This window comes from Acinonyx jubatus, chromosome D4, assembly GCF_027475565.1.
Source record: "Acinonyx jubatus isolate Ajub_Pintada_27869175 chromosome D4, VMU_Ajub_asm_v1.0, whole genome shotgun sequence".
NCBI lineage: Eukaryota > Metazoa > Chordata > Mammalia > Carnivora > Felidae > Acinonyx > Acinonyx jubatus.
Window position 1 is genome coordinate 37,381,408 of NC_069391.1, and position 20,522 is coordinate 37,401,929.

The 20,522-nt window shown below is 44.8% G+C and overlaps 1 protein-coding gene and 1 long non-coding RNA gene across 2 annotated transcripts in view; one reads left to right on the plus strand and one right to left on the minus strand.

Annotated features, from left to right (window-relative positions):
* LOC113593666 (uncharacterized) overlaps window positions 1–18,978 on the minus strand; it is a 55,257-nt gene extending 36,279 nt beyond the window's left edge. Inside the window, exon 1 of the long non-coding RNA XR_008291131.1 lies at window positions 17,572–18,978. This is a non-coding gene — a long non-coding RNA (uncharacterized LOC113593666). The remainder of the gene's footprint in view (window positions 1–17,571) is intronic.
* On the plus strand, window positions 11,846–13,000 carry CCL21 (C-C motif chemokine ligand 21). Its single transcript, XM_015073006.3, has 4 exons — window positions 11,846–12,003; window positions 12,098–12,218; window positions 12,307–12,489; window positions 12,571–13,000. The coding sequence occupies exons 1-4, from the start codon at window positions 11,937–11,939 to the stop codon at window positions 12,602–12,604; spliced, it is 405 nt and encodes a 134-aa protein (XP_014928492.2). The 5' UTR covers window positions 11,846–11,936; the 3' UTR covers window positions 12,605–13,000.
* Window positions 18,979–20,522: the final 1,544 nt, after the last annotated feature.

Genomic DNA, 20,522 nt, shown 5'->3' on the forward strand with positions numbered 1-20,522 from the left:
GGAAAGCCAAAGCCAGAGGTGGAGCAGAATTCTAGAAATTACCATAGCGAGTTATTTTTAGGGACTAAGAAGTCAGTAGCAGCATGTGAGCCGGGGTGGGCAGAAAAATTGGCTGAAGTTGGTGATCATATGTGTGAAATAGTTGCTCTTGGAACATCATAGGAGAGATGGCAGAGAAAGCTCTATATGCATGGTGCATAAGGAAGAGGAGGGACCTTGAGAAAAAGAAATAGAGCAGGTGTGGTGTCCTAGTGTTCACCCAGGGACTAGGGTGATTTGAAGGTGAGAGGAGAGAACTGGAAGGCAAAAAGACAAAGAGTATGCCCTGAGTGGATGGGATAGATCTCTGTTTTGGACACTTCCTATCTCTCAGAAGGTGGCATCTCTGCATTCCCACCTTCTGACCTACCATACAGGAGCCAAGAGCTAAAGGAAGTGCAGGGATGCTGTAGTTTCCCTATGTTGTGGTATGGGGGACTGTGGGATGCCCCTGCCTCACTGATTTCTAAAGAAATCCAGGATGACTCAACATCCCATCAAACCAGGAGGTGGTGTCAGGACTCTCTTCCTCTGATAGGACCCCAGCACTTAGCACAATGTGTCCACTGCTAGCAGGATGCAGAAAATACAGGACAGGAAGAAGTATGAATGTGTCCCTCCTCTGAATGGTGACTCTGTCAGGGATGGGAACCCGGCCCCTGTTGTGGCCCTTGGGGTGACAAGGCACAAGGCCTAGGCCTGCTGAGCCAACACCCCCCAGGTGTTACCCTAAAGCACTCCAAAGATCACAGGAGGTCTTGTGACAGCCACATCCTCCCTGCCTGGGGGAGTTGGGCAGAGAGCCACACAGCAAGAAGACAAGAGGGGGACCCAAGGTGAAAGAAATGACCCAGAAAGGTCACAGCAGCATCATGTGGGAAGCCAAGGTTAATGTGCACACATCCTGACTTAGGTCCTTCCCATGGCCCCATAAGAGCCCCTATGAGTTCACAGTGCTGACCAAAGTCCTACAACAAAGGGTTGAGCACATAAAGATGAGCTGTAACCCACACCTTCAGGATTCTCAGTTTTCAGCAAAGTCAAGAGCTAAGCAAAGACAGGGTCAGAGCCTGTGACTCACGCAGGACGTTAAGGAATGAAGCCTTGCTCATCCCATCTCATAACCCTAGCACAAACCTCATCCTCTAGCTTAAGAGTAAATCCAGCATAAAAGGCCTCATGGAGGACACAAACTCAAGCATCTACTACTCCAGAATTGGTGGTAGATGCTAGGAATAAATGAGTGCTTGCTAGGGAACTCTGGAGTTCACCTCTGGCCCTCTGAGGTAACATGTCATGGTGAAAGGTCCTGACCTTCTGGAGCCCTTTCCTTGATCTCTGCAGAGGGCACCTGAGAAGTCTATGGAGAGAATTTCAGGCAAGTGACCACGTGCAGTGGAGGAGAGTGGCTTCTCCACAAAATCACTTCTCCTGTCAAAACACAGAGTCCTAGAAGATAGAGACCATGACTGCTTCAGTTTTGTACCTGCTTACCATAGCCCATCCTGGGAGAGCAGTGAACACAGAATGAGAACAGGAATAAACCCCACAGATGCTACTCTCTGCACCATGTAAGAGGGGGCTGGGCTTCTGCTCTTTACCAGCCATCCAAAGCCTAATGCTCCACCTGGGCTCAGGGGCCCATCTGTCACAGAATGAAGAACAAGAATGATTCCTGTGTCCCATGTAGGGAGAAGAAAGAAGGGAAGACAGCCTGGACTTCAGGTGGGGATATGAGCAATGAGCACAATGTAGGCATGTAAGGTGCTAGGGGACACAGAGGACCAGATCCCTGATAGGTCTGGCTGGGCTTGCCGAGGACTGTTCATTCCCATCCATCCCCAGAGACAGTGAGGCCAGGACCCTGAATACTTGGTCTGGATGAGAGCATGAGGAGGGAAAGGGGCCTGGGAAGGGGCCAGAGGGAGATCTCTGTTTCCAGAAGGAGGGGTGGGCCCTGCCAACTGCCCCCCTTTTCTGCCTTGCCCCTCTTCTCCACTGCAACTCCTCTGGATCCATGGCCAGGCAAGGAGCACACTGGGGGCTTTCCAGAATGTATCACTTCCAAGGTCAAGCCTGCTACAGAAGCTGCAGGGGCAGGACCCTGGACAGGCAGCTGGACCCGTGGGAATCCAGATGGCGGGAAGGGAACAGAAGCCATTCCTTGCGGTAAATGGTGCTGGCAGCTGGGGAGTGTCAGGAGAGAGGGGAGGGGCAAAGCGAGAGTCCAGAGCAGAATCTCACACATAGTCAAAGACACAGGACACAGACATCAGCCACAAAGAGACACAAACACAAGCACACAAATTCAATGATGCCACTCCAAAACTAATTCAGAGTACCCAGAGACAGGTCCAGGAAACACACCTACATAGACTCAAGAACACCCTGAGTCAGACATGTGGGAGCAGACAGACACTGGCACAAGCACACATGCAGACACAGAGACAGGCTTCACACACGTAAACAGACACAGACCATCTTGCAGACCTACAAACACAAATGCAGTCCAAATCCATCCTTCAAAGTTTCTCTCCACCATAAAGCCTCCTATGCCACCTCAAACCGGGTCTGTCTCTCCCTCCTCTAAGCTCTGCTTTGCAATTTCTATGCCATTCCTTGTCCTTTACTAAAGATAGTCTTGGATTCACATGCATACCTCTGGTCTCAACAACTTGGCTGTGTGCTTTCAAAGAAATGGCAAGGTCAGCAAGTGAGTCCACTGCCCTCCTCGGCAGCCCCATTGCTCACCTACACACCCATCCCTATCCCTAGCAGTGTTTCCAGTTTACTGCAGGTCCTGACCCCCAGCCTTTAAGCAGACGTAGACTCTAAGGGAAGAATAAAGCAGACAGACACATCCTTTCAAAGTAATGTTGGTGGGTATTCCCTCCCAAAATCTTTACCTTGCCTTATGCTTACCACTGTCTACCTCCAATCTGTAACCACTATATCAGTGCTAGTCTAAGCATAGTTACCTAAAACTAACCTTAACCATAGAAAGCTACACACTGAGTAATATCTGCAACTATACTAGACCCACAAATATCACATACTTATGACAGTATAGATCATCTGCACTCCAAGAACTCAGTAGCTCCTTCAGTAACACCTGCAGAGTCATCAGGGTAGGATGTCCCTGAAAGGCTCAGTGTTCAGCTGGAACCCAGGAGCACCAAGGTGCTCAGGCCCTTTGACCCTTCTTAGGCAGAAAAACCTACAGGGACCCAACTCATCCCAAGCCTTGTTCTGAGATTAGCCTAGCCTCTCGGCTTAAATTCCCACCATACCCCTCCCTGGCTCCTGCCTGCCAAGCTGGGAGTATCTGTTGCCCTGGAACACCATACCAGGAGGGAGCAAATGTGCCTGAGACGTGGGTCTGAAGGGATGTGGGGATTTCCAGGCTCTTGCAACACCCATACCTAGGACCTCTACCCCAGAGTCTGGCCCAGGTGCCTGTCCTAAATAGGTAGTGGGCCTGCTGACACTGGGGAGAGTAGGGGTGAATTAGCACACCACTTCTCCCCCTATTAAGGATCTTACTCTGGTGAAAGAGTGTATTCACAATGAATGTATTCACAATTCATCAGCAGAGGTAAAGCTGAAGTCAGCCATGTGTACCTTCCTCATCCCCTAACCCCTCATCTCTCACCCCCAGGAACCAAGACCTTTAGGTATAGGACTCCCCTGCACCCTGGCCACCCTAGAGATTGTCAAACACTACTTAGGCTCTGTCAGAAGCTCACCAAGCCAAAATCTTCACTCAACAGACTGCAACTTTTAGGTGGACACACATCTCAGATGTATAGCCATCCGAATCTCTGTGTCCCTTTCCCCAATGTCTACATTCAGCCTGTCCTAAGAACCAAAAGAAGGACTTGGTTCAGGGCTGCAAGTTCCAAACCCCCACACCAAGCTTAGGGTTCCAATAAATTATAGGTGGGATGAGCCCAGGCCAGCAGTTGAATGCAGAGGAATGGCTATGTGGCAGACTTGAGTTCCCAGAGAAGGAGAGCAACTCCCTTCACTGTCTCAACCCCTCTCCTGTGGACTATGTCTATACCTGGGTTCCACTACCTTCCAGATTCCCTCACTGCCTCCCTTCCATGCCCCTACCTCCACCTCATAGGCTCAGTCATCTGCAGCCCAGTGTATGGCATTTTCCTGCTCTGAGAGTAGTTCTTTCCAGTCCTGGATTTCTGTCCAGCCAAGTATCTACCTCCAGCAAAGCTTCAACTCCTTACCTTCCTTCTCTCAGGGCCCTTAACTTGGGTTCTAAGTCCCAGGAATAAGCATGGAGGCCCCAATACCTGCAAGATGAAATATCTCCCTATAGCTGGTCTAACACTACAAACTCAAGTTCAAAGGTGAGGACTTATAGTAGATCCTAGGAAAATCCTCCTGAGTTGAGGAAAAGCAGTCAAGGATGGAACCTAGGGGACTGTGAACACCACCTGACACACAAGAGCTCCCCCCTCCCCACATAATGGCATAAACAAGGGGAAGGGGACAGGATGTCTTAGGAAAGACAGGGAACCTGGGATTTTAGTAGAGGAAGTAGCACAGTCCTCAACTCTTCCCAGCCATGCTCTACCTTTTTCTACAAGCTGTGCCAGGCCAGAAAGTCCCCTCCTTCAGGAAGGTTGGGGGTATATCACCCGAGCTTCCTCGTTCCCCAGACCATCTTTGTTACCAACCACAGGCTCTGTGCCCATCTGGGCAGATGTTTGGAATGTACCTGGAGAACTTAAAAAGAAAAAAAAAATACAGATCCTTTTACTCTAATCTGAGATTCTATTTAAGATGGTCTGTGGTGGTAACTCTAATTCTGTATTTTTAATGAGCTCCTCATATAATTCCGAAGTGCAGCCAAGTTTGGAAACAGTGGAAACAATCTAATATGATATGACTATGGAATCATCTACATACATACATACTCCCAGCACTCGTGCTATCCTACCTCTCTGGGAACTCTTCAGAAACAGGCTGCTCACTACTTACTTAATCACTTCCACAGAAGGTAGGGGGGTAGGAGGGGAAGGAGAGATTGAAGATATGGGAATTAAAAGCTTTCCAGTGCCAGGATTTACCATCAGACAGGTAAAAGACCCAAGAAATCTTATCTCTTTGTTTTTGCCCAGTCCTGTCCCAAGAATGCCAGCCTCTTGCCAGCCGAGGTACTCCCTGCCCTGCCTAAAGTAAAACTCTTTGTAAAACCTCAGACGCAAGAGCTCAATTATCTCTCCTTTAATTCACTCAGATTCCAGCCCCTCTCCTCAGCGGGCCTTGAGATAAAACACCATGTCCATATCCCCATCCAACAATATCCCCAACTCCAATCCCCAGCCTTTCTGTATCCTATAACAACACCCTTATCATAGGCATAATCTTTCTGTCACTATCTTGTACTTTGCCAACCCTGTCCTGACTTTATTCCTCCCATTTCTTACCCTCTCTCCATCTCCCTATGGTCTCTCTATCCCCATACAAGTTGTTCTTCAGAAATGTGGGATAAGCCTGGGTATGAGGGAGCCTGGTGCTGGGTTTAGCACTCTGAGAACTAGATGGCTTTTCGAGTCCTAACCTGATGATTACAACTCTGAAGTCCCAATCTGGATTTAAATATAGGTTCTAAGTCATGACCCAATAATACACACACCATTCACCAGCATAAATTCCAAACAGAGAAAAGATTTAAAACATTAAAAACTAAACTACAGGAATGACAGCATGCAAAATGGCAGAGTAGGAAACTCTAGGGGTTGGTCCCTCCACTAAAGCAACCACTAAGCTGGAAAGAGCAATTGAAAGTACCTATTTCAGAACTCTGGAAATTTATCAGACGCTTATAACAATCAGGGGAGTGCTTGATTAAGGGAGAGGATGCTTGATCTTTCATAAGAGACCATCATGCATCAACTAGCTACTAGCTAACACTGTGGAGACAGTGGCATACATTCCTGGAGTTTCTGGCTGGTGGCAGAGAATCTCATCCTCCAAAAATTGGGGATTGTGCATTTTGGTCAGTCTGGTGGCTCCCTGAGGGACAGGTGAGATGCTTGCCTTGGTTGCAGCCCTCTTGGGCTGCAGCAGCTTCCATAGGGGCATAAATCAAAATGTTAAAAGGGACAGAACCCTTTTAGTGGGAAGTGGGTAGAGAAACTTTTGTCAGGTCACTGGCTAACTGCATAGATAACAGAACAGAAACTTCAGGGACCACACACAACAAAGAATGCATACCTAGCAAAAATTGTTTGGAAAAGTCAAAACATCTGTTCAAAGAGCTGAAGGAGACCATGGGCAAAGAACTAAGGGAAATCTCAAAAAACAATGTCTGAGCAAAATGAGACTATCAATAAAGAGGTACAAATTATTTAAAATGAGCCAAACAAAAATTCTAGAGCCAAAAATACAATAACTTAAATGAAAAAAAAAATAACTGGGGGAATTCAACAACAAACTTGAGAAGGTGGAAGGAAGGATCAGCATACTTGAATATAATGCAATTGAAATTACTCAGTCTAACTTGAATATAAGACCTGAAACCATAAAACTCCTGGAAGCAAACATAGTAATAAGTTCTTTGACGTCAGTCTTAGCAAATTTTTTTGGATCAATCTCCTTATACAAGGACAACAATAGCTAAAATAAATAAATGGGATTACATCAAACTACATGTACAATGTAGGAAACCATTAACAAAATGAAAGGCCTACTGAATCAGAGAAGGTATTTGCAAATCACATATCCAATAAGAGGCTAAAATCTGAAATATATAAAGAATTCATACAACTTAATATAAAAACAATTTTTTAATAAGTAAAGGAGGAGAACCTGGGTGGCTCAGTCAGTTAAGCATCTGACTTGATTTCCACTCAGGCCATGATCTCACAGTTCATGAGATCAAACCCCATGTCCATCTCCGTGCTGAGAGTACAGAGCCTGCTTGGGATTCTCTCTCCCCCTCTCCCCCTCTCTCCTCTCTCTCTCTCTCTCTCTCTCTCTCTCTGCCCCTCTCCCACTTTCTCTCTCTCTCTCTCTCTCAAAATAAATAAATAAAAATTTTTAAAAACAAGAAAAAAATAAGTAGAGGATTTGAATAGACATTTTTCCAAAGAAAACACACAAATGGCCAACAGGCACATGAAAAGATGCTTAACATCACTAATCCATCAGGGAACTGCAAATCAAAACAACAATGAGATATCAACTCATACCTGTCAGATTGGCTATTATGAAAAAGAAAAAAAATAACAAGTGCTGGTAAGGATATGGAGAAAAGGGGACCATAGTACACTGTTGGTGGAGATGTGAATTTGTGCAGCAATGGAAGCAGTTAGAGATTTTTACTGGAAAATAAAATCAGAAATGAAAAAGGAGGCATTACAACTGATACCACACAAATACAAAGGATCATAAGAGACCACTATGAACAATTATATATATAACCAATATTCATAATATATATAACCAACAAATTGGATATCCTAGAAAATATGGACAAATTCCTAGAAACATACAACCTACCAAGATTGAATCATGAAGAAATAGAAAATATGAATAGACCCATAACTAGTTAGGACACTAAATCAAGAATAAAAAATCTCCCAATGGAGAAAAGCCCAGGACCAGATGGACCTGGTAAATTCTACCAGGTGAATCCTTCACTGGTAAATTCTACCAAACATTTAAAGAAGAATTAATACCAATCAAACTCTTCCAAAAAATTGAAGATGAAGGAACACTCCCAAACTCATTTTATGAGGCCAGCCTTACCCTGATACTAAAACCAGACAAGGACACTTCAAGAAAAGAAAACTACAGGCCAAGATCCCTGATTAACATACATGCAAAAATCCTCAACAAAATACTTACAAACCATATTTGGCAGCACATTAAGAGTCATACACCATGATCAAGTGGGATTTATCCCTGAGATGCAAGGGTGGTTCATATATTCAAATCAACAAATGTGAAACACATTAATATAATGAAGGATAAAAATTATAGGATCATCTCAACAGATGCAATAAAAAGCATTTGACAAAATTCAACATTCTTTCATGATAAAAACTCTCAATACATTAGGTATAGAAGGAATGTACCTCAACATAAGTAAAGTCATATATGACAATATTTCAGCTATATATTTCATATATGACAATATTTCAAGAGTGAAAGGTCGAAAGCTTTTTCTGTATGATCAGGAACAAAACTGGGGCACCTGGCTGGTTCGATCAGTAGAGCTTGTGACTCTTGATCTAGGGGGTCTGAGTTCAAGCCCCACGTTGGGCATAGACTTTATTTTTAAAAAATGTTTGGGATGCCTGGCTGGCACAGATGGTAGAGCATGTGATTCTTGATCTCAGGGTTGTGAGTTCAAGCCCCACGCTGGGGGAGATTAGGAACAACAAGGGTGCTTACTATCAACACTTCTATTCAACTCAGTACTCGAAGTCCTAGCCAGAGCAATTAGGCAAGAAAAAGAAATGAAAAGCATCCAGATCGTTTGCTTGTACATTGCTTGTAAAATTGTCATTTGTTTGCAGATGTCATGATCTTATATATAGAAAATCCCAAGGACTCCACCAAAACACACACACACACACACACACACACACACACACACACACACACACACAAACTCAAAAAACTAATAAACAAATTCAGTAAAGTTTCAGGATACAAAATCAACACACAAAAATTAGCGATATTTCTATATACTAACAACAAACTATCTAGAAGAGAAATTTTTTTTAAATCCCATTTATAATATCATCAAAAGCAATAAAATACTTAGGGCTAATTTAACCAAGGAAGTGAAAGAACCATACACTGAAAAATATAAGACACTGATGAAAGAAACTGAGGAGGACACAAATAAATGGAAAGATATCCTGTGTTCTTGGATTGTAATATTAATATTGTTAAAATGTCCATACTACCCAAAGTGAGCTAAAGATTCAATGCAGGATGAGCACTGGGTATTGTATGTAAGTCAATTTGACAATAAATTATATTTAAATTTTTTAAAAGATTCAATGAAATCTCTGTCAAAATTCCAATGGCATTTTTTACATAAATAGAAAAAAAGGCAACCTAAAATTCATATAGAACCACAAAAGACTCGGAGTGCCTGGGTGGCTCAGTCGGTTGAGCAGCCAACTTTGGCTCAGGTCATGATCTCGCGGTCAGTGAGTTCAAGCCCCGTGGTGGGCTCTGTGCTGACAGCTCAGAGCCTGGAGCCTGTTTCAGATTCTGTCTCTCCCTCTCTCTGACCCTCCCCCGTTCATGCTCTGTCTCTCTCTGTCTCAAAAATAAATAAACGTTATAAAAAAATAAAAAAAAAAAAAAGAACCACAAAAGACTCCAAACAACCAGAATCATGAAGAAGAAAAACAAAGCTGGAAGCATCATACTTCATAATTTCAAACTATATTAAAATGCTATAGTTATTAAAACAGTATGGTACTAGCATGAAAACAGATACATAGACCAATGGAAGAGAATAAAGAGCACAGAAATAAACCCATGCGTATGTGGTCAACTAATCTTTGACAATGGCACCAAGAACAACAATGTTGGTAAAACTGGATGGCCACATCTACAGGAATGAAACTGGACCCGTATCTTACACCACACACAAAAATTAGCTCAAAATGGATAAAGCCTTAAATGTAAGACCTGTAACTGTAAAACTCCTAGAAAAGGAAAAACTACTTGATATTGGTCTTGGCAATTACTTTAGGGGGGTATGACACCAAAAGCAAAATAAACAAGTGGGACTACATCAAACTAAAAAACTTCTGCACAGAAAAGGAAGCCATCAGCAAAATGAAAATGTAACTTAGGGAATGGGAGAAAATATTTACAAACTATCTGATAAGGGGTAATACCTAAAATATATAAGCAACTCATAAGCTCAATAGCAAAATAAACAAACAAAATATGATTTAAAAATGGACAAAGGACCTGAGTAGACAGTTTTCCAAAGAATATACAAATGCCTAACAGGTATATAAAAATATGCTCAACATCACTAATCATCAGGGAAATGCAAACCAAAAACCACAAGGATATATCACCTCATACCTGTTAGAATGGTTATTATCAAAAAGACAAGAGATAACAAATGTTGAAGAGGATGTGGAGAAAAGGGACCCCTCTACATTGTTGATAAGAATGTAAATTGGTACATACATTATGAAAAACAATATGGATTTCCTCAAATAATTAAAAATAGAACTACATATGGTCTAGCAACCCCACTTCTGGGTATATATCCAAAGGAAATGAAACCACTACCTCAAAATGATATTTGTCCTCCCTTATTCATTGTTATCATTATTCACAATGGCCAAGACATGGAAACAACCTAAGTGTCTACTGATGGATGAATGGATAAAGAAGATCCAATACATACATACATACAATGGAATATTATTCAGCCATAAAAAAGAAGGAAACTGCCATCATGACAACATGGATGAACCTGGAAAGCCTTTTTTATTAAGTGAAATAAGCCAGACAGAGAAACACAAACAGTATATGGTATCACTTATATGTGGAATCAAAAAAAAAAATTCAAACACATAGAAACAGAGTGGTGGCTGCCAGGAGTTGGGGGCAGGGGGGGCATGGGGAGATGTTGGTCAAAGGTACAAACTTTCAGTTATAAGATGAATAAGTTCTAAGGAGTGAATGTACAGCATGGTGACTGTAGTTAATAATACTATATTGTATACTTGAAATTGGTAAGAAAGTAGATCTTAAGCATTCTCACCACAAAAAAGGAGAAACTATGTGAAAAGGTAACATGTGAAGTGACAGAGGTATTAATTAACTTGATTATGGTAATTATTTCATAATGTATACCTGTATGAAGTCATCATGTTGTACACTTTAAATACATACAATTTTGTCAATTATACCTCAATAAAGTTGAGGGGAAAAACAAGGAGAAATCTTTATGGCCTTAGATTTGGCATAGGTTTCTTAAATATGACATTAAAAGCACAGAAAAATAAATAGATAAGTAGGACTTCATCAAAATTTTAAAATTCTATGTATCAAAGGACACTATCAAGATAGTGAAAATCCACAGAATAGGAGGATATATTTGCAAATCATATATCTGATAAGGGTCTATTATCCAGAATGCATAAAGAACTTACAAAATCCAGAGGCGTCTGGCTAGCTCAGTCCAAAGAGCATGCGTGTGACTCGTGACCTCGGGATCATGAGTCCAAGCCCCACACTCAGTGTAGAGATTACTTAAATAAATAATACTTAAAAGAAATATCTTTGGGGTGGCTCAGTCAGTTAAGCGTCCGACTCTCAATCTCAGCTCAGGTCTTGATCTCAGGGTTGTGAGTTCAAGTCCCACATTGGGCTCCACACTAAGCATCAAGCCTACTTTAAAAAAAAAAAAAAAAAAAAAAAGAACTCTTACAATCCAAAAATCAAATGCACATTTTAGGAAGCAGCAGTCCTCAGCCTGTGGAAGAATGGGGAGAATATGGAACCTAAAATGCAGTGAAGAGGCAATCATAGTGTTCCAGGAGAGACACAGTGAAGCCTGGACCAAAACAGTGGCCAAAGGTAGAAAAAGGGCTGGACAGATTCAATTGATATTGAGGAGATAGACTCAGGAGGCTTGGGATCCGATGGGCTGTGTGAAGTTTTCGTTTCCGCATACTAGTGAGGCAGCCTTTCAGGAAGGAAAAGGAGGGAGATCCCTATTCTTGCATTGACAGAGTGGCTGGGGATGGAGGAAGTGAAAGTGTCTGCCTGCATAAATAGGCAGCAGACCAGTCCTAGCTGACACACGGACCCCCAACTTGCAGCTGTCCACCTCGCCTACCGCTCTGGCCTCACACTCACCTTCTACCACAGCCATGGCTCAGTCATTGGCTCTGAGCCTCCTTGTCCTGGTCCTGGCCTTCTGCATCCCCTGGACCCAAGGTATCAAAGAGGGAGTTGCCTAGGATGGGGAGAAGGGGAGGCGCGGGTGGGAGCCTACCAGGAGCCCCGGCTCCCTGTAAACCCCACCCTGCAGGCAGTGATGGAGGGGCGCAGGATTGTTGCCTCAAGTACAGCCTAAGGAAGATTCCCGCCCAGGTTGTCCGCAGCTACCGGAAGCAGGAGCCAAGCAGGGGCTGCCCCATCTCAGCTATCCTGTGAGTGGGTGCAAGAAGGTGGGTGCAGCTGAGTGGGGAGGGCATGGCGGGCAAAACTAGGACAGGCTTGCTAATGCCCAACCCCCAGGTTCTCACCTCGGAAGCGCTCTCAGCCAGAGCTATGCGCAAACCCTAAAGAGACCTGGGTGCAGCAGCTGATGCAACGTCTGGACAAGCCACCAGCCCCACGGAAACAAGTCCAGGGCTGTAAGAGGGACAAAGGAGCCCCCAAGTCTGGCAAGAAGGGAAAGGGCTCCAAAGGCTGTAAGAGGTGAGGAAGCTAGAGGGACAGTGGGAGGGAAGTGAAGGGGAGACCTGATCAGCCCCTCAAACCCCTCTTCTGCCCTCCCAGGACTGAACAGCCACAGACCCCAAAAGGGTCATAGCCCAGTGACCAGCCTGGAGCCCAGGAGGCCCCCACCAGCCTCACTGGGGCTTGGAGCCCCAATCCAAGGAGCAAGAAGTGGGCTAGGAGAGGGGGTAGACTCAGGGGCCGCAGAGCAGCCACCTCATGCTGGCCTTGCCTCACCCCTTCTCCTGCTTCAACCATCCCATCTGTATAACCAGCCCTCCCCTGCATGGCTACGTTGCCCACACCAGGCCAGACCCAGAAAGGCAGAGGAGGGAGAGTCTCCCAGGAAGTGTGAGAGGAGGCAGCAGGACTGTCCCCTCTGAGAAAAGGTCACACAGGATACTGGACCTGACCCTACTCCCACTGCACCCTACTGCTTTCTTGTAAATACAATTTATACCTAACAATAAAAACCTGTTCCAGCCTCCCACCCAAGTATCTGTTCCTGTGTGTTTGCGTCAATGGGGAAGCCAGTGTCACTACAGGGTGGGGTCACACACTCTGGTCCCAGCCAAGAACTTGACCTGGAAAATTCTATTTTCTCACCTATCCCAAGAGTTTTCTTGCCTCCCAGTTACCCTGGCAGTAGAGGGATCTGGGCTGCTCCCGGTCTCTGAGAAATCCCTGTCAGTGAGAGATGGTGGACCAAGAGCACACATCGCCAAAAGCTCTGCAGGCCTCTGAGACCCTGAAGAGGGCCCTTCCCTGGTTATGTCCAGCATGCTATCACTTCAGGAGTGACCTCCAGATCTTTTCCTAGCTCTGCCTGGCACTGCCACCACTTTCCCTGGGATCCTCTGAATACGAAGGTCCAAGAACTTCTTTGGGAGGGTCCCCAGAAGGGAGAATGGAACCTGGGCCTGCCTGTAACACAGGCAAACACAAGTTCTACTAAAACCTACCCTATGCACAGTTCCGGCCCTAGGACCCCTTTCAGAGCCCCCATCCCTTCCCAAATACCCACACACTCCTGCTCTCATCAGTGAAGCTGGGTCTCTCTTTGTTTAATGGAGCTGTGTGCTTCTCTATTCCTATCTGGGCTTCTTGACTCCCTAAGCTCCCTCCCAGGTGGGAAAGCCTTCTCTCCTTCCCTTTCTTCCCTAGGGTACTTTAGCCCCTTTAACCTCTGAGACCAAGGACTAAGTCTCCTGTGGCAGGTATTTAGAACCCCAGAATTCAAATGCAAATCAGTGTCCTCTCTAAGAAGACTCTGGCCTGGCTCTTCTCTACCTCTTCCTCCCCAGAGCAGAGATCCCCTCATTGCCTCTTTTATCCCCATATATAGGGAGAGGGAAAACCATTGGGGAGCCAGGCCATGTGGGAAAGAAGGGAATAGATCCTGGGTGAGGGGCGAGAAGCTAGAGGTGACTGCCCCACCACCTTTTCCTTCCGTGGGAGCCTGAGCACACCACATCATTTACTACTTATCATAAAGTCATTAAAGTAAGTGCTGTCTGGTCCTCCTGCAACGGGCGAAGATGGGGGCTCTTCCTACCTATCCTCGTGCAGCAGGTGTGATCTTAGTCTGAAAATTCAGATATGCAAGAATTACTGCATTTGTGTGTGTGTGTGTGTGTGTGTGTGTGTGTGTTTTAATTATTTTTGAGAGAACATGACCAGGGGAGGGGCAGAGAGAGATGGAGACAGAGGATCCGAAGCAGGCTCTGCGTAGTCAGAACCGCAGTGTGGGGCTCAAACCCACAAATCATGAGATCATGACCTGAGCTGAAGTCGGACACTCAACCAACTGAGCCACCCAGGTGCCACAAGAGTTATTGCATTTTAAAATGTTCTTTCAATGAACTTAATCCTACTCCAAGCCCCTGCACTGGAGTGCTAATGAGGAATTCAACATCAGGAAGTCTGGAGATCCCACTTGCCAAGGGCTGTGCAAAGGTCATAGAAACATCAAGGCACAGAAGAGGCTTCCTATCTGCTCCCCACACCATCCCATCACTGGACATCAGTCTTACCAGTAAATGCTAAGGCCCTTGTGGTACTAGCAGGTACGACTCTTCAGGTGCTGGCTTCTCAAACTCTTAGCTCTGTGCCACATTAGAGACACGGGAACTCAGCTATAAAAGCCTCTGGGCTTGAACCTGGCTTCCCATGACACCCCCACAGAGCCATTCACTCAGATGCTGACAATTGCTTCAACACAGCCAGGGATTACAGCCCATTGCTGGACGTGCACACCAATTCCCTCCCAGTCAGAAACACCTTTCTTCAGAATCCTTCCTCTTCCCAGTCCCTCCGGGGCATAACCTCTTCCCAGGTGTGCTTCCGACTTTTACAAAAGCAGAAGGGCTTTGACATCAGGATGCCTCTATTCTTAGCCATGCCAAAACTCAAGGTTGCTCCGGAGTGAAAGGAAACACATAAGCAGAACTTCATATTTCGCTAAATTATCCTGCTAATTATCTATGCCTCATCTGTGCCTCAAACCCTGCCCTGAGCAGGCATGCACTATATTCCTTATTCCATCAGAAAACGAGTGGCCACTCTCCTTATCTGCCTTCATCTTTGACGTTATCTTGTTCTTTCTTTTTTCTTAAGATGCATAATTTTTAAAAAAAAATTAAGTAATAGTCATGGCTTTTCAAAATATCAAAAAACTTTTGAAAACCATTTCCTACAAATTTTTTAAATGTTTTTATTCATTTCTGAGAGAGAGAGAGAGAGAAAGAGAGAATGAGCAGAGGCAGGGCAGAGAGGTGGGGGTGGACAGAGGATTCAAAGCGGGCTCTGAGCTGATAGCAGTGGGCCCAATGCAGGGCTCAAACTCTTGAACCACAAGATCATGACCTGAGCTGAAGTCAGACGCTCAACGGACTGAGCCACCCAGGTGCCCCACTTCCTGCAAATTTTAACTCTTAAGCTACTTCTTCTAGGAGTTAGTGCCATACATCTAAATACTTTGTTCACACTTCTGTTTCTTGGTTTATCTATTTAAACGTTGCCAATTGGCTTCCTATTATAAAAAATGGGGAATTAATTCTTACCAACCCTCCTCTTCTGTCACCCTGTCCTCTAAATATAGTCATACCACTATATTTAGGTCATGATCAGAGTTTACATTATTATCACCATGTAATTGTTCACTGCATAGCACAGTAGCGTACTTGGCTTACTTTTCCTTTGCCACTTGCCTTTTGGGGTTTTTTCTAAGTTCTAATTTCTCTTCCATTTTTAAAACACCTCTATCTTGTCACTATCATAAACTCAATACTTTTCAATGTTTCATCATATGAGATGAATGAAAGACCCAATGTTTAAAACATATGTAACAGAGGAAACTATAGATACGTGTGTTTATAACGTTGAGATAGAAAGAGCTTAAGATGTAAAACCAAAACCAAACCAAGACAAAAAAGATTAAAACCATAAAACACAAACCATAAAGGAAAAGATCAACAGCATTAAATTCAAAGACTAGTAGGAGTTCAGGGTAAAGATGGCAAATTAAACACATGTATTTATTTGTACTTCTTCCTGAGCCCCAACTAAAACTACAGTAAATGTTTTTGGTGTGTGTATGTGTGTAAAGGACAGAAATGGGAGAGGAGATGAAGGTAAATTTCCAAAAGACTGATGCTTAGACAAGGAAATATTTCCATAAAAACAAGTGCAAAGCATACAATAAAATTATAAATTTGAAGGACTTCCAATGCCTTGCTCATGCATATGTAAAAATAAATATTTTACTGAATAGTAGTACCTGTGTTCAATAGGGAGACAATGGCTTCTACTAGGAATGTAAAAGAAGAAAAAAAATTCTAAAGAGCAAACATCCCCCAAATTTACAAAATCATCATCCCCTCAATCATGAAAAGCCACTGTAATCCCTGGAATCCAGAGTTTTCCTTTAACACTAAAGCACTAAAACATTTCATTGCTTTAAAACTGGGTCTATTGCGGGGCACCTGGGAGGCTCAGTCAGTTAAGTGTCCAACTTCAGCTCAGGTCATGATCTCCCAGTTCATGAGTTCAAGCCCTACATTGGGCTCTGTGCTGACAGCTCAGAGCCTGGAGCCTGCTTTGGATTATGTGTCTCCCTCTTTCTCTGCCCCTGCCCTGCTCACACTCTGTCTCTGTCTCTCAAAAAGTGAATAAACATTAAAAATATATATATTTTTTAAATGGGTCTATTGCTTTAAAACTTTCCGCTAACAATAAGTCATCCTCAGGACCATTCAGAAAATTACTAATACCATGTTTTTAAATGATCTTGTCACTATCTCTCCCATGAAATAACACACACACTTATGAAATGATGGGCCAGCTCCTTCTTGTCAGAGTTGCCTGAGAATTAGAAGCCTCCCATTTCCCCTGGCCCTCCTTTCTTTAAGGACCACTTTGATACAAATGTTAAGGGGTTTTGGGGCGCCTGGGTGGTTCAGTCGGTTGAGCGGCTGACTTCAGCTCAGGTCATGATCTCGCGGTCAGTGAGTTCGAGCCCCGCGTTGGGCTCTGTGCTGACCGCTCAGAGCCTGGAGCCTGTTTCAGATTCTGTGTCTCCCTCTCTCTGACCCTCCCCCGTTCATGCTCTCTCTGTCTCAAAAATAAATAAACGTTAAAAAAAAAATTCAAATGTAAGGGGTTTGTATCCCATATCCTTAACCCTGTCCAGAGCTAGTGAGACCTCCTAAAAACATCTTAAGCCCAGTAATATGAACCTGAAACTAATTCCAAACTAAGCAATCAGATTTCTCAACCACACCTCCCACAATACTTGGGCCATACTCTGACTAGCCACTATTTCATTCTTTCCTCATCAACCCAAGCCTTTAGAGGGTCATGATCACCAATGACAGAGCCTTTCTTTTGATATATTCCTTTCAAAAATTAAAAATGGAACAATATAGAGCTACCAGCACAGCACCACTAACACACTTGGCATCTGTACCTTGCATTAGGGCACAGGAAGGTCAGAGGGACTGGGCCCACACTTACTATTTATGAAACTCAAAATTAATTTGTTTCCTGGCTTTAAGCATTTACCTGTGAAAACGCCTTCAGCTTCACTGGCCTCTTTTGTGAAGTTCTTTCTCTTTCCCACATCCAGGTGCTATTTTTCCTTGTATTTTGGGTCAAAATGATGCTGTGTTGTTTTATGAAATTCATCAATGCTTCTATCCTTTGGCATCAGTCTTGACCAATGAGTTACCATTTTCATAAATGCTTAAGTTGCCAAGCATCTTTTTCTAACACCTATATTTTTAATTCTTCTATTGGTGTTTACAGTTCCACCTGCAGAGAATGTATTAGCTATGAAAAGAAGCTGAAGACTTTGTTTTCTTCAGGACATCCCTTTCTCGGTGGCGACAAACCAAAACACCCCAGGGAAACTCTGATGCCATGTTCTTGAAGACTTTCGCTTTAGAGCTATGGAACTGTGGTCATAATAAATTTCAATCTAATATTAAGAGAACGAAACTCCACTATTGAACACCTGGGCAGCCAGAGCCAATTTCGGTTCAGAATCCACGCCGTCACTGCCACCACCACTCCCACCCTGTGAAACTCCACTTGACTGTGACAACTGCGTTGCCCCGTTCCGCCACCAGGAGGCAGCATCGTCACCGTGGTCCTCGGTCGGCTACATGCAAACAGCAGGTTTGTGGGTTGAATTTTGTTTTCATTTCCTTTATCTTTCTGGGACCAGAAAGATTTTTTTTTTATTACTTGTCCTCAAATGTGTCTCATGATAGGCCAGAGGTCTGGCGTTTTCCTGTGTCCAATAACGAATAGTATAAATTCCTTTTCCGCTCATATCCATGTTAAAGGCCTTCATCCTCTGGCGCCGAGCCTCACGCCGGCACAGTTAGGCTCTCAATAAACCTTCACTGAACAAAGAAACCCTTTTTTAGGGTTAGCACCGTAATTATGCGGTGTAAGGAATCAATCGGGTGCAGGTTATTCTGTGAAGGAAGTGCCAGAGGTGATGTGAACTTCCTTTAGCCTTTAAGGCAAACATTATTTCGTCTTCTACGTTAGTGCCTTGGACTCAGGGTATGTTGGAGTGGGAGTGAGGGAGATAAATATTTGTAGACAAACACAGGCCTTGGCCCGCCCACGCGTCTCTGCCAGCGAGCTGTGTACAGACGAGTTCGGGGGCCTGAGTGGCGGGGATTTGGGGGGAGGGCCGTTGTTCTAAACCTGGGGTAATGGCCACCCGGGGGGGCATCTGAGGCCCACGCTGGCCCCAGGCCCCCGGGGGTGTGGTCCCACTTACAGTCCAAGTCTCCCCTCCGCGTATCCGGCCCGTTGTCCGGGACCTCCGGCTTCGGGGGCCTACGGGTGCCTGGAGCAAGGAGAGCACCAGAAGTCGGCGCCGGCCCAGGAACTTTGGGCCCAACGCCCTTCCCGGACTCTCTGAGGAGCCCCCTGGGTCAGGGCCTCCCCGCCCCCGCCCCTGCTATAATACCCCCAGCCAACCACAGCTTCCCTACACCTCTCCTCCAGAGCCCCGCCCCACTCGAGAGCCTCCCTTCCCAGGCTGGGGCGCCCTCTGCAGGCCTGGGAGAGGAGACACACAGCCACATACACCACTAACTGCGCGAGGTAGGCGTGGGGAGGCCCACACACAGGATGGGCACCTCAGGTACACACATACACACACACACACACACACACACACACACACACGACAAGCACATCAGTCAAGCACAGCTCCAGGGACACAGCTTGGGATACACACATTCATTCATTCAACAAACACTAAGCATCTAGTCGAGGTCGTCTCCCCACAATCATTAACTCCCCTACCATGGACTTGGTTGACTTCCCAGGCACAGCTGCTCCCTTCCCTGTCCCAACAGCTATGACCCACTATCCAAGGTCTGTGATTCCTGAGGTGTGGATATGGTCAAACCAGGAAGCATGAAGTCCGTGTGTGCTCCTTGGAGGAGTGTGGGTATAGGCTGGAAAAAGCTGCCCTGAGCTGTAAGATTTATCCAGGGCTCACACAAAAGCAACCTGGCTGGGAAGTGGGTGAACTAGGTGAAGCATGTAGCCCACTTAGAGTTCTGTGTATGTGATCAGGAACTGTTTTAAACCCACCTGCTTGGCATCCAATCCCCCACTTCCACCCCCATTTGATCATCTAAACTAACGGGCTAGGGAGTTGGTGCTTAAGCCTTCCACCCACGGACCCTGTGTCCTTTCCCTGTTTGCCATGAAAGTGGGTACCATCGTAACACCCTGACAGCACCCCTCCTTCCCTGATTCCTCTTCATATCCCTGATCTGTCGATGTTGGGGAGCTTCAGGACTTGGAACATGAACCTCTTCTACCTACACTCACTCCCTTGGAGATCTCAATGTCTTATGGCCTTACATACCATCCATATGCTCCCAAATTTGTATTTTCAGCTAAAATTTCTCCCCTGAACTTCAAACTCACATTACCAGCTGCCTACTTAACATCTCCGCTTATATATCCAAAATGCTGCTTCATCCTAACAAGTCAAACCAGGCCCCTGATCTTCCCACACACCCACTCCTCTGTAGTCATCCACATCTTGGTAAATGCAACTCCATCCATCACATTGCTCAAGCCAAAAATATTGCAGTATTCTTGCCTCTTCTTTCCTCTCACATTGTATGCTGAACCCCGCACCAAAGCCCATGACTTTACCTTCAAAAAATTTCCAGAATCTAATCACTTCCCACCAACTCCCAGTAACATTGTGTCCTCCTCAATTATTGCAATAGCCTCTGACCTGGTCTCCCTGCTTCCATTCTTGCACTACTTTGATCCGACAGCCAGAAGGAGACTTTAAAACATATCAGATCATGTCACACCTCCATTTAAAACCCTCCAATCGTTCCCCATCTCACTCAAAATAAAACATAAACCCTACAATGGCCTACAAAGCCTTAATTATTTGGCCCATATTAATATCTGACTATATCTCCCACCACTCTTTGCTCACTTCCCTCCCATAACAT